Consider the following 26,729-nt stretch of genomic DNA (forward strand, 5'->3'; position numbering starts at 1 on the left):
ACTCAAATGGATGATGATGATAATAATATAATATGATATAATAATAATATAATAATAATACATAATATATAATAATATATAATTTATTTATAGGCGCCTTTAAGACCCTCAGGGTCACCTTACAATAACACAAGAACAATAGCAGCAATAAAATATAATAAACATGGCAAAATAAAATGCAGACATAAGGTAAAAAAAAAAAAAAAGCAGCAAAAAATTGATTGGTGTTTTTATCATGTATGACTATGATTTATCACATAAAAATTATGATCAACCTGTTTTGTGTAACATTTCAAGTGCTCTTATGAGCCCCAGTAGATGCTTTCTCTGCTCAACCGTAAATTCTGCTAAGTGTGTGTGCTTTGCAGTCCCCAAAAGTAAAAGAGATGAACTGCAGGCTCACAGAATGAATGAGAAAACAGTTTTTCAACTGTGACATAAAAAGACATAAAACACAAAATTGTTGATTTCAAAAATACAGTATGATACAGTATGTCTACAGTATGAATTTGGAACTCCAAATTAGGCTGTGGTTGTCACTCTTTCATTTTATTTCAATGATGGTAAAACAAACAAACAAACAAACAAACAAACAAACAAACAAACAAACAAACAAACACTGTTTTTACATATTTCATAAAAATCCTACAATTTATCTCTACAGAGAGTCACAATACTCTATTTCTGACCGAACTACATGATTGTGTATAGCTCCTTATTTAATTGTTTCAATTCAATGCTTAAAATGTCTTTACCGGACTGTCGATAGGGGGCAGCAGAGTGCAGCTGTTACATACAGTGTGCAGTTAATCACGACGACGACAAAGAACGTAAACAGGAAGATAGGAAAGGCACACAGTGGTTATTGCGTGTTATTGTCTTAATATTTTATTTTGTGACTGAGGATATTTCTTCAGACCTGCAAAATCAGTCAAAATGGGGAAGCGACAGCACCAGAAAGACAAAATGTAAGCGTGAGCATCAAACAGCTCTGAAACGGGCTTGTTTGGCCACCGTTAGCACTTAAGAAGCTAGTAGCAAGCTAACCCACATTAGCGTATTGAGTGTTGCGTTACTAACAGTTTAAAGTGTTATCGTTAAAGTTGTATCGTTGCCTTTGTTGTCTCACCTGTGTTTTGTTTAACCCTTCAGGTACATCACATGTACAGAGTACACGAACTTTTATGGAGGGAAACGAGCAGGTGAGCTGATTTTCAGACTAACTGGTTAAAACCAGCGTCTGTGGAGACACTGTTCATGTTATTTATTTATTTTTGTCTTTGATATAAGTTTATGCAAGTTTTTGCAGCGTGCGTTCAGATTAGCCCACTAAGCTTTAACACAGGCGTGTTCAGAAGGGTTTCGCCTTTAAGGAAAATCAATATTATATGCTGTGTGCTGTTTTGGGGGCTTTAGTTTGTTTAGCTGCTTGAAATCATGTTCCTGAATTAATTTTTTTTTTTTATCATTGAGTCATATTTAATTGCACGGATTACAATATCTATAGTTAGTCGTTATAAGTAATGTTATAATTGTTAAGTTTGGCTAAAGTACTGTAAATGAACCAGAGCCTCTGAAGGTAAAAAGTGCTGAGGGCTGCTGTACTTGATCGGGGGTTTGTCAGTGGTTTTTAGTCCTTAAAAATGAAACTGATTTTTACTTGTCTTACATTCTCTTTGTGTATTTACTTTCCAGAAATCCCACAAGGAAACTTCAGACGGCTTCCCTTCGACCACTGCAGGTAACAGGAGACTCGTTTATTATGAGAAGAGGCACCTTAGAAAGCGACAAAAGAGTAAAATGATAGAGGAAAAGATAAGGATGGTGGTGAAGCCTGCTGTGATGTGTTTAAAGTGTTATAGTTTGGAGATGGTGGCACTGACAAAAAGAGAGGAGGCAAAGCTGAAGATGCTAGACTGTTTTAACTAGGGGGTGAGCAGGATTTGACAGGATTAGAAATGAACACATCAGGTTAAGTGATTTGGAGACAAAGGTAGAGAGGCAAGGCTGAGATGGAGATGATTTTAAAGAAAGAGCTGTCAGGGAGAAGGAAAAGAGGAAGACCATAGAGATGTTTTCTGGATGTAGTGAAGAAGGGCATGCATGTGTGACAGAGCAGGATGATAGAGAGAGGGTAAGATGGAGTCAGATGATCATTGTGGAGACCCCTAAAGGGAGCAGCCGAAAGAAGAACATGATGATGACGAAGAAGAAGAGGCACTCTAGAAAAAAAAATTGCCAGCCAACCCATTTCTAGATTTCTGCAAATTATAAAGAGCATCTTATAATATTAAAAGAAGGATGTTTTATTATGCAGTTGTTTGGTCCACTTGGGAACAAATTGTTCTCTTAGTACTGGCAGGTGACTTATTAGGAAGGGAAGGAAAATTGAACTAATTTTAAACCCCATATATAGAATCAAATCCTGCTATGTTCAGAAACTGCTTTTTCTTGTTTGTTTGTTTTTAAGGTACATCATAGCTTTGTTCCCATCAGTTCATACTGACAGAGTATGACCAGGTCCCCTGACAAACATCTGGTTGGGCAGTTTTTAGCTCTTGTTCCCCAAGTTGCAGCTGGAAATGTTTAAACTCAAACTCTGTTCTCCATCCCAACATTTGCACGAGTCACTTATTTCTTTTACCTTATTTGATTAGTAATTTTTTCCCTATTGTACTGTTTAGATTTTTATTTATCATTACATAATTTTATTTTTATTCACTGATTGGTGCTTTTATATTGGTGGATATTGTACTTTACAGCATATTTTATCTAACCTTACTTTTTAAACATTTTAAGTTAATTGAATTTTTCCTAATTTAATTTGAATTCCTTATGCTAGGAATGTTTTTCCGTATGTTATTTGCTTTGCTTTGTTAACTCTTGTTATGTCTTTTTATTGTTTTGTTGTCATCTGTGAATAATTTTGAGCTGTACTGATCTGCCTGAAAGATGCTATACAGACAAACTTTGGTTAATTGATGAGCTGAAGTGAGTTTGACACTTGTGCTGTGACATGTTTCAGCTTGTCCCTTCAGCCATTTGAGTATCCTGTCTGCACTGAGGAGGGAGTCGTCTTCGACCTGCTGTGAGTAAATGATGTCTGATGCCTTTAAGTGTTCACATAACACCCTCAGTAGCCAGGCAGGTCTTGGAAGAAGATATTGGAAGAAGCTCTGAGTGTGTACTGTGAGGCAACATTAATGGACAGTTTTCAGTGTATTTAACCCCGGCTGGATTAGAACATATGCTGAACACATAACCTCCTCCTGTATGTTCAGAGTTTTGGTTTAAAATCATCCAGTAGTGATTCTTTTCCTGATGACATGCTCTAAGCATGATAAATTATATAGTCTATGCTGAAAGAATAGATATTATATATGTAGTTTCATCGGCTATATCTTATTTCTGCCACTTGATGAAGCTGTACAGAAAAGTTGCAGAAGTGCAAACTTTATGCGTCGCGTTTCAGTCATTAAGTTGTTGCAGTAAAAATATGTTTTTATGTTTGGTCCTGATTTGCTTCCAACTCTGTTTCTGGGTTTTATCAAGCCAGCTAACACAAAGGAAGCTTGGATATGTCACACTTGCCTTAATTCTGTTAAATAAAACCAAACAAATATCAGTTTTGTTTCAGTTTTGGCTTTTAAAGGTGATTTTTCCTTTTCTTTTTTTGATGATTTATCTGGTGTGTGACTTCACATCTCACTTGGCATAAATAATTTTGCACAACATGATGTATCTCTTACATATTTTTGCATCTCCTTTCTTGCTTTTGGCATAACCTAAAAAATTATTTCCTGTGTACTTCCTGTTTTTAGGAGCATTGTTCCGTGGATTAAGAAGTATGGTACAAACCCGATCTCTGGAGAGGTGAGGAGACAACGATTCCTTCATGATCTAACTGCTCCATAAGCTGCTCTCATTTACAGAAATTGTGGTTTTAATCATCCAACGCAAAAAGAAATAAACACAATTTTCTATAAAAACATGACCTCAAATATTAGCCGAGCAAGCCAATTATAAAAGCTGAAGGTGGAATTCAATAGCTTAGGGTCGGGTTAGCTTGACCTTGAGCTGTTTATAAATTTTAAATTCAGAAGAATATCAAGTTTTTACCGTGACCCTGCATGTCAAACATGTTATTTACTGCTAGCGGTCACTGTCTTACAATGATAAGAATAATATTTAGGGTAAGGCTGTGTATAACATGTTACTATCATCTTTATAAGCAGTTCAGCTCCTCTTTCATATTCAAGCTTTTATTATAAGTAAGAGAAAGTGCTGCTCACAAATACAGTGTTAATGCCAGACATTTTGTTTAAAGTTAATGAGTATACTTATCAGTCATGAATATATACAGCACATCTTGATGCATTCTCAATCATGCAGGGAAGTAAATCTCCAAAAGTTGATTCTGTTCATCAGGATGCAGCGTTTTCAGTGGGAGAAACGTTTCGTCACTCATCCAGGTGACGTCTTCAGTCTCAGCTGACTGCAGGTTTCAACCTTATAAACAGTACATTTGCATAATGACTGAAACCAGCCCACTGAAGAAACAATGGGCTGGGAGGTCAGTTCCTTGATCATTAATATGCAAATTCTCATGACCATTGATCAACAACCACTGAACAAAGCCCACTGATCAATGGCCATGAGTACCGTTCACAGAGAGTTGGGGAATGGCTGCAATCACAGCATTGTAAGATGGCAAAAGATGTACCCTTAGGCCCCCTCCTCGATTCAGAGTCTTTCCCTTTTCACATAGAAGAAGTCACTTGGATGACTGATGATACGTTTCTCCCACTGAAAACGCTACGTCCTGATGAACAGAATCAACTTTGGGGATTTACTTACCTGGATGATTGAGCATGCATCATGAAGCACATCTCTACAATTTCCCCCATGTCACAGCTGGAAACTAATCTCTGTAAGATGATCCATTTGTGGTTGTACTTGTAGCGCAAGCACTGTTGTACAGTTTGAGAAGCAAATTTGTTCTTTTCCTCCACAGAAACTGGAAGCAAAGTCCCTCATCAAACTTAACTTAGCCAAGAACAATGATGGTAAATATGCTTACGCTTTGATGCACCTGAGGCACAACAAAATGAATGTAGAAGAAATTTAATGCTGTCATTAGCCCAGTTTGCCAGGTCATAGTCACTGAAATCCTGCAGGCTTTAGTTTTCTTTTAAATCCACACTTTTCTTACTGCTTTGCTTTGTGTGAGGGGAACCTTAAAAAAGAAAGCTTGACTTAAAAGGGGTTGGAGGAATAAAAATCCAAAAAAGCAAGTGAGGGGAGAAGATGTGATATAATTCAGCAGAGGATTGCATGAGGTACTCGTTGACTTCTTGAGTGGATTCAGCCCCTGGCAGCAGATTGGACTCTGCTGCTCAGCCTGCTGCTCTCTCACTTTTTTTCTTTGCTTCGTTTTGTTCCAGGAAAGTATCACTGCCCTGTTCTGTACAACGTCTTCACAAATAATTCTCACATTGTTGCCAACAAGGTCACCGGGAATGTGTTTTCTTATGAGGTCAGTGAACTCGTGCTCTTGCTGCATTGATCCTCACGATGATGCTTTTCAGACAGAAATCGATGTCTAAAATTACGCACATGGAGAAAGAGATGATATTGATTTTGGTCTTGGTGTGATACAGTGCAGATGCTCAGCCCACATGGTCTCACAAGATGCTGCCTTACATCACACAGAATTAGCTGTGTGCAAAAAATCTCTCTCCAAACAAAAAACAGTGTTGTTCTGTTTATTTTTACAGATGAATTCCACAAAGTGTTGTTCATTCAGTTGTAGTAATACTAAGCTTGTGTTAAACTTAAAGGAAACACATATAATTTAATTTTACCTGCTGCCCACGTTTGTTTTCCTTATGACCAACAGAGGCTTTTCTTTCTAATATTTCTGTTTTCATGCAGGCAGTTGAGCAGTTAAACATTAAGACCAAAAGTTTTAAAGATCTGCTCACAGATGAACCCTTCACAAGAAAAGATATTATAACTCTTCAGGTGAGATGTAGTTTCACGATTTTTATCCACCTACACAATGAAAGAGTACTTTTATTTGAGGAACAGAGACGTTGTTTTCTCTTCTTAGGACCCCACAAACCTGGATAAGTTCAACGTCTCCAACTTTTTCCATGTCAAGAACGACCTGAAAGTGTTGGACCCAGGTGAGCTATCAGTATTTTTCTGGTGATGGGTAATTCTCGCATTATATAAATGTGCTATGGTAAAATCATCCGTTTTCTCTTGCTCTTTCTGGCATGTTTCAGATGAGGAAAAGGCTAAGCAGGACCCAGCATACCATCTGAAGACCACCAATCTGGAGACGAGGGAGACTTTAGCGGAGCTTTATAAAGAATACAAAGGGGATGAACTTCTGGCTTCCACCATGAAGGAGCCGCAGGCCAAGAAGACGGACAAATTAAATGCTGTAAGAAAACCATCCTCACTATGATCCTTAAAGCCACTTTATAGCTCCTGGTTTCATCATTGCAAGGCTCCATGCGCAGCAATGCCTTTGTGACCATAGAATAGAATAGAATAGAATAGAATAGAAGAGCCCTTTATTGTCATTCTACATGTACAACGAAATGATGGGTGCTCCACAACAACTGTGCAGGAGTTAAATATAAATAATAAGACAACAGAATAAATAACAGACAGGAGCAAATATAAACTAGAGAAAGGCAAACACTGGAGGACAAAGTGTTTGGAAGCAGTGCAAAGGACTTGGTCTGAGTAAGAGTCCGTGTGTGAGTGGCCTGAGTGATGAGGGCTATTCAGACCATGGCTCAGATTGGTGAGGTGGTGGGTACAAGGTGTCACCTATGTTGGCTCTAGTTTTCCTGAGACAGGAGGATCTGACGATGGTCTCGGAGCAGCAGAGGGCAGCCAGTGATGTTGGGGGCGGTGTTAATTACTCTCTGTTAGCCTTCCTGTTCTCAGTCGTGACCCTTGCGTACCAAACACCCAGGTAGGAGGAGCACACGCTCTCTAATGAGGAGCAGTAGAAGGCCAGCAGCAGCTTCTGGTCCAGGTTCTTCTTCCTCAGGACACGAGGAAGTGCAGCTGCTGCTGGGCCTTCTTTACCAGGGCGATGGTGTTGTGGTGGTGAGATCAGTGGACATGTGGATGCCCAGAAACCTGAAGGTGGAGATTCCAACCCTTCAAGATGGGTGAAGGGTGTTACTGCCATCTCTTTTATAAATGCCGACACACTAATTTATCTGCAATATTTAATACCAGTTAATATATTGGTCAGTCTCTAATTCAACGCCTTCACCTTTTGGGTGGACTTAGACATCTCATCTGCTGCTGTTATCTGCAGCTGTCTGTGTCCACAGCAGAGTTTAATCGCTAACTTAAGGTGATGTAGAGTCAAATGCCTGAAAAACCAAGTTGCTAGAAGTGACTTTAGTTAATAAGATTAGATAATATATTTGGACAGCAGTCTCATAGTAAGAGGGTCTTGGGTTGCTGGATGTTCTCTCTTTGCTTACATAGGTTTTCTCAGAAACTCTGGTTTCTCCCACCTTTGGAAAAACTCACTGCTGTTTTTAAACCTTTGAGCTTCTCATCTTGCTGCGTTTGGTTACTTGATTAGTAAACACCATCTTATTTGCTATGAGCAATGAATTAGTCTTATAGGGATCTTTGGCCAATATGATGCTGAATCACAAAGACTCATAAATGGTTATTAAGAATATAAATAATAATTTAAAAACTGTCCAGGCTCGGGTGTCCAAGCTTCTAAGCTGCTGAACGAAAAGTCCCAACATTTAGACCAGGTGATGGAAACTGAGCCACGTGCAGAAGTATTTAGACAAGGATGCACTTTTCCTCCGTTTTGCCGACACGGCACCACACTGGATTTGAAGTGAAGCCGACAGGATGTGACCTGAACCTGTTTCACTAAACTGTTACATTATTTTATGTCATATTTCTTTACTTTTGGACAAGCTCAAAACTAGTAATGAAGCTGACAGTTAATCAAATGTCATTGCTGAGAACTAATCTAACATAATTTAGGAGATTTTTCAGTTATTTAGTCACGTCACTGCAGCAGGTTTAAGAGAGCCTTCTGAACCAGGTGAAGATGTGCTAGTTTGACTTTGTCCACAGGAGGGAGCCAAATATTAGAAAATATATTCACAGTATTGTGGATGAGAAAACAAAAACAAACACCAGATAAAGCCCAGCTGTATCCAGAAACAGAAACAACAAAGAATAAAATATATTTACCGTAATCTAAGGGAGATTGATGGATAATATTTTGCATGTAAAATATTGTTGATAAAAAATAACATCAGTGTCAGAACCAGAGAGAGTAAAATGTAGAGCATGTTTATATCCATTTGAAAACTCAACATATACATAATGTAACCTTCCTCCAGGCCTGCTCTCAGTCATCATACCTCTGGGGAACACTCGCACACACAGACCGATGTGTAACAAAGGAGGTCACTGGCGGTGACGTTACCGCCGTGACTGTGCCCTTGAATTACTGGAAGGATGACGGCTGATTCAATTTGAGCCGCAGCTACACCTTCTTTCTTATCAGCTCTCCTTTGATGCTGCGCCGTGCCTCATTTTTACAGCACAGCTCATCCTTGGTCGCTCTCTGTGTCGAGTTCATAGTGACGCTTTGACAGCATCTGAGAGAAGAGGGAATATAGGTCAGACAGAGCGTGCAAGGTGAAGTCTGCACTTTCATGCGCCTTCACAAGAACTGGAGCAGAAGAATGCTAAGCGGGGACTGAAGAACAGACTTTTAGCTTTTGAAATCCATTTTCACTTCTCTGCTTTAATCTTCAGAGTTGTTATTCTTTCACTTGAATAACTCTAGCTGCCTTATCACATGTTTCTGGTATTGTTAGGTGTATATTACGATCCAACAATTGCTTTCTACTATAATTTAAGCTCAGATAACTTCTCTGGTGCTCCGTAATTATAACGTGATAGAAATCTTTCTGTTCTCGGCTCTTAATCATGCGGAGCCTGAAAAAGCTCACACGCCCTTTAGAGCAAACGAGGGGGCCATTCGAGAATGAAGCTGGAAAGATATGACGAGTGGAGAAGACGCTTCCTCAACTGGTGGATGAACCTTCAGGCCTTTTTAATGAGGAAATATCTGCCCTGGCTGCCTCTGAGCTCCAGGGATTATTTCACAGTAGAGAAAAATGTACAATAATGAGAGAAAGTGATGAGGTTTTTTTAAGTAGGTAATAATTACATTGTAAAATTTTACATATTTTCCCTGCATCTAGAATAATACAAAGACACTAAAGCAGCACAGAAGCTTGAGATCCACATACTGGCTTTTTTTCCATACCTGTGCCCCTCCCTTGGGACTTAAAGCAGGTCATCCTGAATCAGTAGGTCAGTGGTTCATTCCCCAGCTCCTCCAGCCTGCATATCCAAGTGTCCTGGGGGAAAATACTGAACCCCAGATTATTCTGCCACCATTGATGTGACTACTAAAAGGCTGTTCTTGCACATTTGTTGCACCTCTGATGTTCTATATAATTCTCAACAGATGGCATTAAACAGCCTTGAACCTGCCAGCTTCAGTCCTGTCAGATTATACCAGTTTATGTTTATATGAGAATAGTGCAAATACTGCATAGTACAGGTGACATGTCAGCAGCCTCATGCGTCCTGCCTCCTGCTAGCTCTGCTCAGGTGACTTAAAAACAAAGAAAAGTAGTAGTTTTTCCTGGTGTGTGCTACGTGTTTTGGATATCACGACTTTAATCAAGAGTTGTGCAAAGTTTATGTGTAACAATGACTTATGAGTGTGTCCAGTGGTCAATAAGACTAGAAAAGTTATTTAATGCTGTTACGACCCGGCCCCCGGTTATGTTGCGAAACGGCTCAAAAGCTGCAACATAAATATGGAGAGTAACACCAGAATTTCAACTAGAAGAGGTTTTATTTTCAACTATGTAACAAGTTAGGTAAAATAGCTGTTACCACTAAGACGAAGGCTAGTGTGTCTACATGAAAGCCTGCCTCGGGTATGCCTTTATCCACACCTGACTAGATGTGGTCAATTAGCAACAGCTGAACACTCTTGCACTGCCACTGCAAAGAGATTAGGGGCTGCAGAGGGGCGTAACAAGTGCCACATGATAAAGATGCTAACAACACCCCCAGAATTTAGCATTAAGTAAACCTCTTGTCTTAATCATATTTATATTCAGCATCCTTTTGAGCTCTATTGACATATGACAGATCGGCATGACTTTTTAAACTTTTATCTTGTTCTTTTTTCCCCCCTCAGGCTCATTACTCCACAGGAAGAGTTTCTGCCTCGTTCACATCCACGGCTATGACTCCTGCCACAACACACGAAGCAGGCAAGTGAACACATCACACACACAAAGCCTCCACAGAGTCCCCGTAAAAACAAATGTTTGGCTCATCTTCAACCTGCATTCATTCAGGGACGACTGGCTGCCCATGTGTGCTCTTTTTATTTATTTATTTATTTTAAAAAGGAAAGTGCAGCTTCACGCTCACACGGTTTAAATGCAGCTGCAAGTGGGAGCTGCTTATTTCGACTGTCGTTTTCTTCTCCTGTCAGCCGCTGAGCTGCTTCATGAAAGAGATTTGCTGTTATGCAACTGTATAGTAGGTTCAGCACACTTCAGAAAAGGAGGACAATGTTTGGATTTAGTGACCTAGTTCAAGTTTCTGAGAAGGGATGAAATGGCTTGAAATATATTTATACAGAGCTCTTTATTTAGCGAAATACAAGAAGGGATTTGTATTTATTTTTTTAAACCAGTGTTTCTAGTGAAAAACTAAACGCTGATGTTTAAAAACGGCTTTTTGATCTGAAGATTGTCAACAGGAGAAAAACACTCAGGCATAAATCTACATAACAGCTTTCCCTGCAGACGCATGCAGACTCTTTAAAGGTCAGAGATCTCACCTGTGCCAACATCAAGCTGAGACTCACAAAACAATCAATGAACTCTTAAGATTGTTTTTCAGAATAACTGTTCCCGCTTGACGTGCCAGCTATAAATGTGAAATATTTTCATCATATGCACGTCAACTAAATTTATATTTAAACGTGTTTTACAGACGCTATTGCAGACGACACTGTGCGTTACCAGTATGTGAAGAAAAAGGGATACGTACGCCTGCATACAAACAAGGGAGACCTGAATCTTGAGTTGCACTGTGATAAGGTAAGAACGCTTGTATTTACGCATGAACAGTAGGAATAATTTGGATGGTAATTGCTAATCGATAAGGTGGAAATAATTATAATAATCTGTGTTATACAATGAATAGATTTCAGCCGTTTAGCGTCGTACGTTTATTTTGAAAAGACAAGAAACTGAGGAGAAAGTGTGCAATTCAGCAGGTTTTACTGTTAGTATAGTAACAGTCCTCATTGATGTTTTCTTATGATCATTGCAGGACAGAACTAGAAAATAAAAGCTCATTAAAATTTGTAGGGTAAGTCGGGGGTTTCAGTTCTTAGCAGTTAGCACAGGAAGGACTGTGGGAAAATAAAAATATATAACTTTTTGTTTTTGCGGTGCCAGCTAGGTCTCTGCAGGCATTGAGATTTTGTGAGTTGTTTTTATCTCTGTATAAAATCTGGACGTAGCTCTCAGGTGGGAGAAATGAAGCAAATGCAGAAGTGCCGTAAGCACAAGAACAAATGGGTGAGTGACATGTGGGCGTAAGAAGGTGGGACTGGACATGTTTTCACTTCTTAGCTGTCAGAATAACGTATAATAAGGTGTGTAGAGTATGCACACACGTCAAGTTTGCAGTTTTTGTCGAACATGTTCCAAAGAAGCGAACATTTTTTTTGACAGTTATTAAGAGACTAACCAGGAATCAAAGTTTAAGCTTTCAGCTTCTTGTCATAACATTTTAAAAACCACCGGCTTAAATGGAGGCTGGCCATAAACAGATGTTCATTGAGACAATGGACCAAACCACTGCATTAGGCTACATGAAAACAATGTGGAACCTGAAAGGAGCAGATGGCTTCACTTGGATATTAGCAATCCTAACTGCCAAAACGAATAGTTTTACAAGTGCAGCCTGTGAGGCTCTGATTCAGGTGACAGGGTGATTTCATTCTCCGCTGTAAGGTTTTCAAATGAAGTTTTTCCTGGTGCATGTGTTTAAATAAATAGCTTTTAGGATGACTCACCTGAAACTGTGAAAATAGACAGTGTCCCCACCTCACACTTTGCCAAACTTGTGTCTTGGCAAAGTGTTCACCCTTCTAAGCTTAGACGTGGGGGGCTCCTGAGAGCCAGCGTGAACTCCAGGAACATATTTCTTCCCTGGTAACCGAGCGCCTCGTGCGTCTGGTTTTCATTGGCTTCTGAGCTGTCGAATCAGAATAATGAAGGGAAAGTTGCAGCAGTTAGACAAACCTGCCCTCTGTGCCCCACATCATCCTCCACCCCGCCTTCCTCCCCAGTGGTTTCCTCACAAGATCGCAGCTCTATTCGTAGCCTGCTGTTTATGAATTAATAAGAGCTGCTTCACTGTCACATTCAGTCACACAGACCCAGATCCCACCTCCATGTAAGGTTTGCTCACTCAGCCTGCCCAACCCTCGCTGTCCGCAAGGGGGTGGATTTTTGTAATTGTCCGACGGAGCCTGCGCTTCAGTCGCCCATGATATCAAAGCTTTATTATATTCAAAAACACCTTTGAAAATGTAAAGTCAGATATTTTTGTCTTTGAGTGTGAGTTTAAAGTTAAACAAGACGCACAAACAATGATGACTATTTATTCTAGTGAAGTGGATTATGTGGGACCTATAAAATCTCAGCTGCAGACAAGTAAATGTCTGCAGCTAAAATGTAAATGAATTGAGTAATTTTAATGGATTTATGCTCCTCCGCTCTTTCACATTACTGCCTGATTGCATGGCAGCGTGAGCGAGTCTGTAAACACGTGTGAATCAGGACATTTTCTACTTTTCCTTCTTGTCTGCGTCACCAAATGTTTCCATGCTGACACCAGCTGATTGTTGACAATTTTAGGTACCTAGGCATGTTTCTAAATTGAATTGCATTTTAGAGACTCGCAAAGTAACGCAAAAGCATGCACGCTAAATTAACCATTATTACAGAGCAGCAACAGCGAGAGGGAGAGGACTTGCAGACGTGTCTCTGACGCAGGAGACTGGTTAATAATCAAAGTTAAAGCACTGGGGGAAGAAGGAGGCTTTTATATTGATTTGTTATGTATTTATTCATAGAGGTGGTAGTAATCTGTTGAACCAGACAGCTTGTCCTTAGACAACTATTTTAAGACGTCCTTTTCAATTCCAAAAATCAGTTTTATATCCAAAAATATAGAAATAAATTACTTTGTGTGTGTGTGTGTGTGTGTGTACTTAGTGGTTTAAAACAATAAGCCTCTTTGTACCAGAGTGCTTGGAAAATCTGGGATTTATGTTAGAGGGAAAAGGAGCCAGAGAGTTGATCACCCCCAGCAAAATCAAGATGTATGTGGAAATAAGACCAGCAGAGAGCTGTTAAAATAAAGAGGTTTAAACGGAGTATTTTATAAATCTGGGGAAACCGTTGTTGCCGGGCCGGGGGTGTGTGTTTCTCTCGCACGAACACTCGGAGAGGTGTTCCTCCAGGCTGTTGACATTAATAACGGTAGACCTGACCGGCGTCATAGTCAAAGCCACGCCTTCTGCTCGGGGCTGTGTCGCCGCCTCGTTTCACAGACTACCAGTCAGTCAAAATTAGCGCCTGACGCTTGGTGTTTTGTAATGATTTACAAGACGTCTAAAAGTTTCATAACCCAGGAAGCACCTTCAATGAACCATTTTATTTTTCAACATTTAAATCGCTCTGTTGTAGATGTGAACTAAGCCTGCCTTCTCGCTACGAGCCCTACTTCATGACAGACTTATGGGTACAACAAACATTTTGTAGCAGGTCAGGCAGAGCTGAAAATGTGCCACTCAGTTTGTTTATGTGAATGTAAAACGCTGACAGTAACTGCTGCATGAAAGCTGAAATACAGACAGTTCAGTGTTTTCTGAAGCTCCAATAAGAGAAGTCAAATATTCACATGGAGGATGGAGTGAAAGTACACTTAGCTCCATAAGTACTTTTTTTTTTAACCATGCATAAAAACGGCTGCAGTTCCTGAACAGGAAGAGCAATATTTTTGTTAAACACGTCAAAATAAAGCTGAACTTCAGAACAAACATTGTGTCATTGTCCAAAAGTACTATCATGAACTTGAAAAATGCTAACAGGTTATGCAATTATGTATATGTGTGGGAAAGAAAACATATATTGGTATATGACACTAGTTTGACACAGTGGGCACTTTTTGACTGTTCGTGCTGGCACTTATCAAATGAGTGGCGATAAAATGAAAAGTATTGATCTTGCAGTGAAGAAGAAAATCACAAAGCTAAGCACCTGCGTTATTTTTCCTCAAGGTTCCCAAAGCGGGCGAGAATTTCGTCCGTCTGTGCAAAAAGGGCTACTACGATGGAACGATCTTCCACAGGTCCATCCGGAATTTCATGGTAAGGAAATAATACCTGCTTAAAACACCTTCCTGCTTTTACCTTCCTCCACTAAAGCCACCAATTAATGCGTGTCTGGATTGAGCTTTGAGACCTTTCTCTGTGATTCACAAGTTCCTTTCACAGATTTTTAAATCAATGCAACTTCACTGTATTAGAGGTCAAGAGTTTGCAGAACATGTGCAGTGGTCAGGCGCTGATGCTCTAATTACTCATTAAAAGCTTCAAATTGGCTCTTAAACAGACAGCTGATGGAACTGATGGATTTCGAAATTATGGTCTATGCTCGGCCTGCTGCCTTTTAACTGAAATGTGGAGGATTTATATTGGCTTAAACAGTGATTAGAGTTCACATTATGAAGAAGTCAGGATGACCTGAATATATCTGGGTTCATCCTCCACCCCTGAATAATTAGAATCTGTGTTTTATTACATTGGTTTTTGTTGTAATCATGATAGACTTTATTTGCGTCTCTTCAGCTTAAGCTTTAAACACAGACCGAGAATATGAGGCGGCGAGTCTGATCAGCCGTCATCTGTGTATTTCAGAACTGCTGCTTCCATAATTAAAGTGGCTCTGAGTGGACATCTGGTCTCAAGAGGACCGTTACCTTTTTCATTCTGTCCTGTGGCGTTCATTCACACTGGCAAGCTGTGAATTGTTTATACGTAATTACACTGCCACTAGCGCCTTCAGCTTATCCTCCGCAGCCCAAAAGGAGAGGAGGCCTCACAGAGAATCATTTCATAGCAACAAACACTTTAAAATCTGTGGTAGTGGCAGTAAAAGCACTGTCACTATAAAGCAGGACCTGTGAATCGCTGAACATCCAGAGGTGGTTTTACTTTGAAACATGAGAGGCACAGACGTGTTGAACATCAACATGATGCAGCCGTCTAATAATTCAGGTTTAATATTAATTGAATAATATGTATACTTATTAACTGTATTAATGGGGAAGCATTACAAGCATTGCTTTTTGTCGTCTTTTGCACCTTTTTAAAGCTCTAACATGGGAGACCAGTACACTCGAGACGGTGCAGTGTTTGTTTGATTCCACCTTCATGCCACGAGAGATCTTTTGCATTAAAAAAACTTTATTATTATTTGTGTTGCACTATTCAACGAACAGTAAAACAGATTCTAGTGAAAAATAAAACAGTTAAAACAGCAGCAACAAAAGAGCCAATCAGCAGTAAGGAGGAATGAGAGAGGGGGAAGCAGGTTAACAAGGGTGGCAGAAAAAGCATAACTGCACGGCTGGCACACTGGGGCGTGCATAGCATAAACCGTACCTAAAACAATATCCTGTTTCCACAAATTCTGTTTGAGCAAACATGCTTCTGCTCTTTGTCTTCTCCCTTTCCCTGCAGCCGTTCTTTTCTTCTCTGTCCCTGGCTCCTTTTTAGAACATGGCTTCAAAGGCAACAGTGCAAAATGCAGAATAATCAGCTGCCTGTGCTGTTAGAAGAAAGTCCAAAAACAGTTGATTCTGTTCATCTGATCACCATTGATCGGTGGTTGTTGATCAATGGTCATGACAATTTACATATTAATGATCAAGGAACTGACCTCGCGGCCCGTTGTTCTTTCAGTGCTAGTTTTAGTCATAAGGTTTATAATGCTGGAGAAACCTGCAGTCACCTGAGACCGACAGCGTCACCTGGATGATGATGAAACGTTTCTCCCACTGAGAACATCCAGATGAACAGAATCCACTTTTTGGGGATTTCTTTACCTGGATGGTCGAGCATGCATCAAGACGTTAGAAGTGTTTTCTGCATGGAAGCACAGGAGGCCCACTCAACAAAACTGTGCTCCACGGTGATGCTGGTGGTCAAAAGTTCAGAAAGCTCTTTAAACAAGAACACTAAAGAAATGCAGAGAACTGTAGAAGCACTCATAGGAACACCGGGCAAGTTTACAATGAACAATAGGGGCCAGTATCCTGGAAAGCTTTGAGTCAGGCTTCTAATAGGGAAACGTGACCCCAGGTTGGGTGTTTGGCAAGAAGGGAAACTTTAGTTTTGTCAATTGTGTCGTTTATCGCATGTTTAAAAACTGATGAAACATCCAGAAGCCTCCCATCCAAAAGATAATCAATTTACAGTCACATTTGGGGAAGAAAAACACTTAAAAACGATGTATCATTTGTTCCTGTATTGCAGAACAAAACCCGCATTTAGTTTTTCAGTGTGCAGCAGAGGAAGCTGAGGTCACCCAAAGGTCATTTTTTCTTTTCTTTTTTCCAGATTCAAGGAGGAGACCCGACTGGCACAGGCACAGGTAAGATTAGCACTGCACTTAAACTACATTTTGAATTCGTTTGAGTGGTTGAATCATTAATAGTCCCTTTTTGGAAGCTTTGCGCAAATACTGCAAGTCGAGAGTGTTACTAAATACGGGAGTACATGCGTACAAAGCAACAGAGATGATGTGGATAGAGGCGGCTGAGGGTAGAGTGCTGAATGGGGCTGTGGTGAAACACCAGTCATCTAGCATATGCTGTAATTTTCCTGCTTTTACAACCACTTTAAAAGCAAAAGTGTAATTGACTGCTAGGCCACATGTAGTTAATTTCCTGCCTTCGTGTCGTCGGAGCCGATGTGAGAGTTTGCAGCACAAAGTGAGCTTTGTGTCTGTGGGCGTCTCTGAACTCTATGCAAAACACATCCAGCATGACAGATTTATAGAGGTGCAGAATTTCTGGCCTGTGGGCAAAATGTTCCTCGTCACCTGGACTGAACAGTGTGTGCACACAACTCCTTAGCAGACCTTCAACCGGACTTAAAGGAGGGATTCTCTGCAGTGCTTAAAGAGGCCGTTCATCCAGAATCAAACTGGTGTGTTTTTCCCACTGGCTTGTAGAGCTGTTTATCTTTATAGATAGATTTATTATCAGTGGGTCAGTTTTGGAGATATTGGCTCTAGAGGTGGGTATGCGTAGATTCATGTGAAATATTTTCGTTTTCTCACAGCTGTACGAGTATGTAAGGCCAAACTGCTACTGACTCACTTCCCTTTCTCAGGATTTTGTTATTGTCTGCTAAAGATATCACCCCCCTAATGAGGAAGAGGGCAAACGTTGCCTCTGTCTCTTGCTCTCGCCCGGTCTGTATGCCTTTAATCCTTTGAAAGGCTTTGAAATTTTTAAAAAAGAGCATTTAAAATTAAAAGGTTCAGCAGCAGTGTCTCTGTGCAGAAATCATGACACGCTGAAGCCATAAAATCCACAGTACTTGCTGTTACAGTTTCATGTAGGAAGTGTTTTCTTCCTGATGTCGTCATCCACCAATCAAAAGAAGCAGGCAGCAAGTTAGCAATAAAGGTCAGCTGAGGATGGACACCATTAGGAAAGAGTTGTTTTTTAAGGGCTGAAAACCACCTAGCCACACGCTTAATGGAAAACATTACAACCTTTCTTTTCCCCTGTTGAGATTCTTTTGTTTCTGTAAGGCTATTAAGACAGACAGTAGGTTTCAAGTACGTGATTGTTACTTATCTTGGCAGATCCACAGTGGGCAAAGTATTCCTCTAATCATTTTTAATATTCGGATATTTTTGGGATGGCCTCTGGCATAGTGTCATATACAAGCCTGTTGCTCCCATCATAAAGAATAATAAGCCTCGCCAGCCTCAGGAGAAAAACCCATTACACTGTCCCTAAATTGAGACTCTCATCATGGGTAGATACGTCATTTTTATTTGCAGGGTGATACAGTTGCTCGGTGTGCTACAAATAGTTACTGTTCACAATACTTTCGTGTGTTTCCTTTGAGTAATCGGATCATGATTTCTGGAAAGACGATCTGTAAAACATTTTTTTTAAATATAGCTTTTTTTACTGCCTGCAAGCAAATGCCATCTTGTTCCATTATGTTCAAGAAAAGGCAGACGACTCTACAGGCGATATCTCCAAAAGGCATGAATTAGATTTTGGGTGAACTGTTCTTTTAATAGTTCCAAAGCACGTTGTAGGGTGCAGTCTAGCATGCTGTTTGTATAATAAAATGAACTGTAGGGAAGGTTTGGAGTGCGACTCTCAATCTGTTGTTTTGCTTTGGCCCCTTTTGTGGAAACCAAAGCAGATGTGATGAGTTTCACATGTTGTTTAATGTGAAGTTTTCTGAATATCTCAAATACAAGCATGAGGTAAAAAAACAAAAACTAATTGTGTATTTTAAGGTCAAAATATTAATACTGTGTGTGCATGGGGAGGTAGTGATGTTAAAATAAGTTATTAGGTCATGTTGGAGTGCTTTCCTGTCAGGAGTTTCAGGAATTGCTGAAATGTTTTGAGCGAATCTGTCTTTTTCACTTCCTGTATATGACATTCAGCTAACTGCTCACTGTAGCGTTAATGCTTTGCCAAGTTTTGAAAAGCTTCATTTATCTAAAACCCTGCAAGATCAGGTGCTTTGGCCAGAGCTGATTTTTAAATACTGAACCGTGAAATCGCCGATGCGATAAAAAATAAAAAGAATGTTTATTAGGCTGAAGCTGTCTTCACGTCTCTTCCTTCTTTCCTGTTTAGGTCGAGCAAAGTTTAAGTTTGTACCATTGATTTAATTTGAGGAATATTTGAAATTCCCCACAGAGGGATTTTCACTTTAATTTAATCGTTAACTCGCTGGTGGGAATTAATTTCTCCCTTGGCCCTCCTCTCTCGCTCACCTTCGTTTACGATCCATTCGTAGCGAGGTAAAATGTCAGCGACTTTATAAATTATACAAAAATGTCACCGGGGGAACGTCGTGGCTGCAGAAGCCTCTAAAGAATTGATTGGTTGGTTGTATGCATCGCAAACACACTCACGGGTACATATTGTGCCTACGTGGAGACACACACACACACATACACCAGCTGGCAGCACGCAGGACAGTGAAACACATCTCAGGGCGACAGATCCTTTCCCCTGTTGGGAGCCAATAAGCCCCTGCAGTGCGTATTCCTGTATACTCATTATGATGATTCTTAATGATGAAGTCAGTCTGAATAATGATTCACAGCTGAAGGCTCTCAACACGCCTCCGTGATCAAGGGCAACCGGGTCTCTTGCCTGTCTCTCTCATGGTGCAGGAATCTGAATAAGTGGTACTGGCAGAGCCGCTAACTCGAGTTGTTTTCATACAAACTAATTTGATTTGTTACTTTCACAATATAAAAATATAACACGCACTTATGTGGAGCTGAAAGCTGAAAACAAGACTTGGACATGTTTCCTTTTTCCTAACAAACGTCGAAGTTGTTTTTCCGTCCACGTTTCTCACTAAAACCCTCGCGTGTCCTCGAGGCTCGACGTGTCGCCTTCTGTTAAGCATTTGTTGATGTTTTTATTTTTGAAACCTGCGTTGCGTTTTCCATCTGTTTATACCAGCTAGCAGTCTCCTTTTTCCCACCCTTAGGGCATGTCAGCTGTGGATCAGCGAGAAACCACAGTTTATTTATACAACCGTGTGGGTCTGTGGATAAATGACAGGCATTTCTTTACTGTACACACATGACCAATCTGGTTAGGAAGCTCAAAGTGCACTTTTCATCCTGGTCATGGGACACTTGATCGGTTTGTTTTCCCCTCAAGGATATTTAAGGGAGCGTAGGAGTTTGTCCAACCGGTCTATATGTGTTTTGTGGACTTGGACTCGGTCACTGTGGGGAGTGCTCTGGGAGTGTGGGGTCATTGTTACACCCTGCCTGGCCCGTGTACAACCATAGAGAGAGTCTGGCTCACATTGGCAGCAGTAAGTCGGACTCTATCCCAGTTAGCCAGGACTGTCCTCTGTCACCAGCTCGGTTAATAGTTTTCACAGGTTTGTTCGATTACATTAAACAACAACCTCCAGCTCTCACTGGGGCGCTTTGCAGCTGAGTGTGAAGCACATGGGATGAGAAGGAGCACCTCCAAGTCTGAGACCATGGTTCTCAGGCAGAAACGACCTGTTGGCCTAAGTGAAGGAGTGGAAGGGAGTCAGAGCTGCTACTCCTCCACATCAAAGCAACGCGTTGAGGTGGTTTGGGAATCTGATTAAGATGCCTCTGGGGCTCCTCCTATGAGAGGTGTTTCAGGCGAGTCAGAGCGGGAGGAAAACCCGGTTAGGAAACCCTGGGGCAGAACACACTGGAGATATCATGTCTTTGCTCAGACGGCTGCCAGCCCCAAACTGGACCCGGGTTAATTTAGATTTACTTTCTAAACGAAGAAAAAACTCGTCAGGCATACAAGGGCTTTATTAATTCCTCATGTTACAGCAGTACAAGCCTCAGCAAGAAGAAGTGAACTAGAGTATATTAAAAAAAGAGATACGAAAAAGTAGTGCGCAAATTAGGAAACCCCCCCCCCCCCAAAACATAAATATAACGTTGTATGACCATACTCAGTCTTTCTAAAATGTATTACGAAATCATTCACTCACCATGTATTCTGCATGATTTGGGCTCCATATAGCAGCCATGCTATAACCAAAACCAACTTTGTCCTGGTGGGGAGGAGGTCACCGTCCACCCACACAAACACAGCTGAGTTTATTTCTCTCTCTAAAGCGTGAAGAGAGAATATCGGTAATTATTTAGCCTTCTGTGGTTAATGAGTGGATGGATATGAGAGAGAAAAGTGCTATATAAATATATTTAACTTGCTTGCTTACTTTTTACCTCAGACTTATATATCTTCAAAATGTGAATAGCGCCCAGTAAACACCGCCAGTGAGCCAGGATGCTTAATCCCAAGACCTTGAAAGCTGGACAGCAGGATGTACAGCATCCGTCAACAGTTGCTGCTAACATGACCCAGTGTCTGCAGTGTAAAAGGTTTAGCCTGAGCAAATATTGAAGCTTTACCTGCAGAAACATTTTCAGCCACGTTACCAGAGCACAAGAAAGTGTTAAAACTGCACATCAATTAGGACTCTGAAGCAAATATGTTATTAAGGACTTGACTGTTTCTGTTGTTTTCCATCGTGACGTAATGTTTTCTGTTGTTTTCCTTCTCTCGGTCATTCTTTCTCCATCCTCAGGAGGCGAATCCTTCTGGGGAAAACCTTTCAAGGATGAGTTTCGCCCCAACCTATCCCATACCGGCCGGGGGATTCTCAGCATGGCAAACTCTGGTCCAAACACCAACAAATCTCAGTTGTAAGACATATTTTTCCTAAACTTAGAACAGTTGCCCAGAAAGTCAGCCGGCAGGGAATTATGTTGTGTTTCGTCTGTGTCGTTGTCTCTGCTGAGCGTACACAGAAACTCGTGTTAACAGCACAGCCATTAGTTCCTTTTACTTTTTTGCTGTTTAGTGTTAAATATCTGTTATAAAAGCCAACTGGGGCAAATTTTGTCACAAAAGAGCTCTCTGATCATTCAGCTAATATTCCACAGTTCCTTGTTTCCACTATTTCCAGTCTTTTAAACCTCCCTGCTTTAGCTTTTTTAGCCTGTGTGTATTATTGAAGGGTATTTCTCATATTTTGTAAAATAAGACTGGCTACTATTTCCAAAACTTGTGTAACTTTTAAAAAAAATTCTCCCTCCAGCTTCATCACATTTCGATCGTGCACCTACCTCGACAGGAAGCACTCAGTATTTGGAAGGTAAATCTGCCTTTTAAGTGTTATCATATTCACTGTATGTGTGTACTGTGTCTATGTGTTTATTATTTGGGTGTGAAAGGCAACAGTCCTGCATGTTCTTCCTCATCTCTCCATCTCTCCTCTCATATTATCTTTCATACACGTGGTCCCAGTACTCTGACTTCTAAACTGACTTCTGGTCAAAAGCGGTGAAAAATTTAGGAGATGCTGAACCTAAACTGATGGCTTTCTCTCTCGCTCTCCCTGCTAAGCGAATGGTCGTCTTTTGCAAAAAGCCTTGACTGTTGTCTAAAAATATTCAGACTGCTTTTAACAGGCCGATTCTTTAGATGCTCAGCACACTATAAAAGCTTCAGTTTTAACCCTGCAAGCAGCTTTTTTTACCGCCTAACCCAGTGTCTTTGCACATTTAACTGAGGCCTAGGCAACCAAACCAGATCTATTTAGGTACTTTACAGAGGACACTGTTTCTGCAGGGTCATCAAGAATATTTATTATTGTTCTAGTACTGAACATAATGTGTTTGTTTTTAATTGATGAGGAAACACTTCATCTTATTAAATAACCTTCATGGGTTGCATAAATAATGTCGAATGGAAAATTAAAAATGTCTAAAGAAACAGATATAACGCTCGTATTAATGATGTGCGACCACATCCTCAGTGTTTTCTGATTGAGGGGAATCACACTTTCAGACTGCTTCTTTATACATTTTAGTTTTTGTAAGTGATTAAATGTTTAGCTCCGTGATGGATAGATTATTTTTCCATCGTCTAGGGTCACGTTTAAAATGTCTTGTTTTGCTTGACCATAATGAATCGTATAACACGGAGGCATCACTTCGTGTAGTCTTTTTTTTTTTTCTTTCTCATGCGGCTTATTGGTTTCTTTTATTAGCATTTTTTGCAAATGTTAAGATTTTTTTTCTTCCTTTATTAGAAGAAAGACAGAAATTTTGGGGTTTGACATGCAACAAACGTCTCTGACTGTGTTTTAATGAGGGATGTTCAGATTTAGCGCCAGCACTCCAAACACACATTTTATTAATTCACTGCACTTTATATACAGAACAAAAACTCTGTCGGGCTCGTCTGGAGCTGGTACGTTTTCTGGGTTGACTTATGATATATTTTTGTGTGCATTATTTTTTGTCTTTATAGTACACAGTATACTGTTGTTGCTATGACTCTCTCTGGTTTTATCTCGACATGTTAGGTAGTGGAGCTACGAGACGGTGAATTTTTGTTGTTAATTATTTTCTCAGTTAATCGATTATTATTATTAATCTGCATGTGAATTCTGGCTTCACAATATTTTTTTCCTGTAAAGTGACAGGATCGTTTTATTGTCAGAAGTATTTCAGATTAATTTAATTTTAATTCACTAATTGATGAAGCGTTTTTTTTCCTGTAAAAATGATTAGTGGGAGTGCTTTGTGTTGTTGTGTTTGTGATGTTGTGATGATTTGTCATTCGCTGGATTAGCCCAAACACCTCTGTGTTATTTTATCTGGCAAATGATTTTATTTTGGAAATCGATTATATAACGCTGGTTCTTTGTACCTTTATATAGAGGATGTTTGTTCACATTGCAGGTACCTGTTGTGCAGACAGGTGGGATCTTAATTTATACCTTAATGTAAATTTGCAAAAGAGGCTCGAGCTGGAAGGCCTAGAGATAAAAACAATGTGTCGGGTCACCGGGAGGTAGGAAAAAAGTTAAAAGCGCTACAGTTTGATCTGATGCCGCAGGTCAGCGAGTCATCAAGTGTTTGTGCTCATCGGTTCGCCTGAACGTATGAAAGCAGCTGGAGAAAGAGTTTGCAGTTTAAAGAGTGAAGTGAGAGCAACTTCTTGACTACGTCAAAACAACGTGACAAAGCTCGAGTGTTGAATCCAGTGAGGAGTGTTATCAGCTAAACCTGCAGCTCCTCCTGGCCTCACTGAGCTTTATCAGCGAGTCAGCTTTTTGTTTGGCTGCCTGGACCTAAACCTTTCCATTTTATTTCACACTCACTGCTCCCGGAGTCATTTTTGCCTGCAGAAACCAGCCTTTTAACAGAAAATCCTCAAAATGCTTCTGAATACCTTACATGCTCTGCACTAAATGGCAGACAGGGTTAGTTGAGTGTTTATCAGCCAAAAAGCCAGATTTTTCCAGCAGGAGTTGGAAGTGTCTAAAAGCAGAATTAATTGTAGTGAGTACTGGGCTTCGATTCAGAGCCTGACTCCATATAAACGCTGTTCTGTTTCTATAGGTTTAAACTGAAAAAGCAGCTGTTTGCTGATGTTCACAGCTTGTTTAGCTGTCCCCATGTGCAGACGATGTTCATTCACTAAGGAGGTTATAAGCTGCGTGACACACTGGCATCATAATTCATGTTTACCTTTTTGTTTTTCACGATGAGTTCATGTATATATATTTATTCTATATTTAATTAATGCTCGAATTGTTTTTCTGTGTCATCAGAGAGTTTCAGTATAAACTGTCTGTAGGTGCCATGTTTTCACTGATTACAGCATGATTTTAAGTGCTGTATAGATTATCTGATGTAAACACGTGTTTTATATGTGCATCTTGTTGAAACCACCAAATCAAACCCAGCTGCAAACCAGTGTGTAATTTCCACATCTCGTAGAGAACAGTATTCATTAATATTTATATAGTTTTACTTATAAGACTTAAAGTTTCAGAGCCCTAATGTAGAAGGATCAAGTTACAAATAAACTGTAAAATTAGAATATATTAACTTGAATTAAAGTATTTATTTTACCGCTCTGTGCACTAAATCCCAACAATTTAACAATTTTCTACAGCGTTAATCTCTTATTTACAATATTTTGACTATAATATTTTATCATCATCACTTGATGATGTCTGATTGGAGTAGGCAGCGCTCATAAGGATTGATGTGTGAAACAAGCACAAAGCCTGAAGCAGGAAGCTGCCTCTAACCACCATCTGAAAGCTGCGGTTTTAGGTTTTGTTAAGCCAGCTAACACAAAATGGTCCAGCTGTGTTGAACTTCCTTTGTCGTATACCTCTCAGGGGCCTGAGAGTCTCCACCTAAACTCTGAGTCGATTAACTGTGACGATGGGAAACTGCAGCGTTTCCAGTTCCAGAAAGGCTCATCAGAGTTTCTAATAAGCTGAAATAAATTTGCCAGTACAAAATTATAGAAATCCTGGTGTGAGGTTTGGTATCTGTAGCAGTCATAACCTTACAAATAAGATGATGATGCTGGCATTCATACAGCTGTGTTAGAAACCCACATATAGTCACTCCAATGGTCAACAGGACGAGCAGGGGAGCAACTGAAGGCTGAATGCAAGCTAAAGAAAGAGTTTTACAAATCAAGTCAAGCTCGTCCTCCGTTACTGACTCGCGATGCCGATAGAAGAATCCCAGCTGATGGGTTTTCATGATGAAATAGGTTCCCAGCCTTAATATACATCATCATTGTGTAATTGCACTGTGCTGATCCATAACACATGGATGTATGAAACATGTCGCCCGTTGGTTTGTGAAGACTCGTTTCGAAGTGTTCTGAAACTGGACGTGAGAGGCGTCAGTCCAGGAGTGACCGAGCCCACACGTCAGTCCGGACAGTGACTGGCCATTAAAACAGCTGCAGGTTAAAGTCCTGGAATCTGTTGGTGTTTACAGGTGTGATATGAATCGACTCGGTACCATTATCAGTCAGAAGGGAAGGTTAAAGTCAAACACCCTCCTGCAGTGGAAGGTGAGTGCAGGGCAATCACAGTTCAGCTCTCTTAATGTAGATGGATCAGCTCATGGCGATGTAAGCTTCATCATGCTCCTCTCTCTCATCACATCACTCTTAACATGGATGTGTCATTTAAATGGTAAAACTGGGAATGAATTATTCAGCAGTCTGAGTCTCTCACGGCTACATTTTCATGATATGTTTTATGACGGATACGATCCTCTTCCTGGCAAAGGTCGGCATGAGGGGACCTTTGTCAGGACTCGGCAGCGTATAAAGTGAAGGACGTGTTGTGTTTTTTCTCTGTTGCAGGGTGGTCGGTGGATTTGAGACTCTCACAGCCATGGAGAACGTGGAGAGCGATGCCAAAACAGACAAACCAAAGGTATGAAGCAGTGAGGTATAAGGTTGGCTTTTGCTTGTAAATGTATGAAAAGACGTATCACTCCTCAGGTTTGTTGTATGTCAGATTTTTTACATGTTAAATGGTTGAGCTGTAGTTTTAAAATGAGTTAAAGTTTCTGGATTGGAAACATTAAAAGCAGCTGAGGAGAACAAGACTCCACCGTCATGCCACGGATACACAGATCATCTGAAGGTCAGATACCAGGACTAGAAACGATGCAGGGAGAGTTCTGTTTAACGTAGTAAACAGCTGTACACAACAAAGAAATCCAGCAGCAGTTTTCCAAGTTTACCTTAAAGTTAAATCAGTGAATAAAATTTTTTGCATTTAATGCTTCAATGTTTGTTCCACAGTCGGAGATCAAGATCATAAGCACGACAGTGTTCGTGGACCCGTATGAAGAAGCTGATGCACAGGTTTGGATTTTTCTCTATGACGTGAC

At 40.3% G+C, this 26,729-nt stretch overlaps 1 protein-coding gene and 1 long non-coding RNA gene across 2 annotated transcripts in view; one reads left to right on the top strand and one right to left on the bottom strand.

The window, feature by feature from the left end:
- Positions 1-770: 770 nt before the first annotated feature.
- Positions 771-26,729, top strand: part of ppil2 (peptidylprolyl isomerase (cyclophilin)-like 2) — a 28,576-nt gene continuing 2,617 nt past the window's right edge. The window contains exons 1-18 of the mRNA XM_026187151.2: positions 771-968; positions 1,153-1,202; positions 1,696-1,741; positions 3,026-3,088; positions 3,822-3,873; positions 5,015-5,066; positions 5,445-5,536; positions 5,935-6,024; positions 6,113-6,188; positions 6,291-6,451; positions 10,304-10,379; positions 11,113-11,219; positions 14,480-14,569; positions 16,823-16,856; positions 21,584-21,701; positions 22,097-22,153; positions 26,194-26,266; positions 26,641-26,703. Of these exons, the coding sequence (XP_026042936.1) occupies positions 937-968; positions 1,153-1,202; positions 1,696-1,741; positions 3,026-3,088; positions 3,822-3,873; positions 5,015-5,066; positions 5,445-5,536; positions 5,935-6,024; positions 6,113-6,188; positions 6,291-6,451; positions 10,304-10,379; positions 11,113-11,219; positions 14,480-14,569; positions 16,823-16,856; positions 21,584-21,701; positions 22,097-22,153; positions 26,194-26,266; positions 26,641-26,703 (1,332 nt within the window). The 5' untranslated portion in view covers positions 771-936. The remainder of the gene's footprint in view (positions 969-1,152; positions 1,203-1,695; positions 1,742-3,025; positions 3,089-3,821; positions 3,874-5,014; positions 5,067-5,444; positions 5,537-5,934; positions 6,025-6,112; positions 6,189-6,290; positions 6,452-10,303; positions 10,380-11,112; positions 11,220-14,479; positions 14,570-16,822; positions 16,857-21,583; positions 21,702-22,096; positions 22,154-26,193; positions 26,267-26,640; positions 26,704-26,729) is intronic.
- LOC145419412 (uncharacterized) lies at positions 8,349-9,485 on the bottom strand. The gene is made up of 2 exons (XR_013900797.1): positions 9,353-9,485; positions 8,349-8,675 (listed from the first exon to the last, which is right to left on the bottom strand). It is a non-coding gene; the product is annotated as an uncharacterized LOC145419412 (long non-coding RNA).

This window comes from Astatotilapia calliptera, chromosome 12, assembly GCF_964374335.1.
Source record: "Astatotilapia calliptera chromosome 12, fAstCal68.1, whole genome shotgun sequence".
Lineage (NCBI taxonomy): Eukaryota > Metazoa > Chordata > Actinopteri > Cichliformes > Cichlidae > Astatotilapia > Astatotilapia calliptera.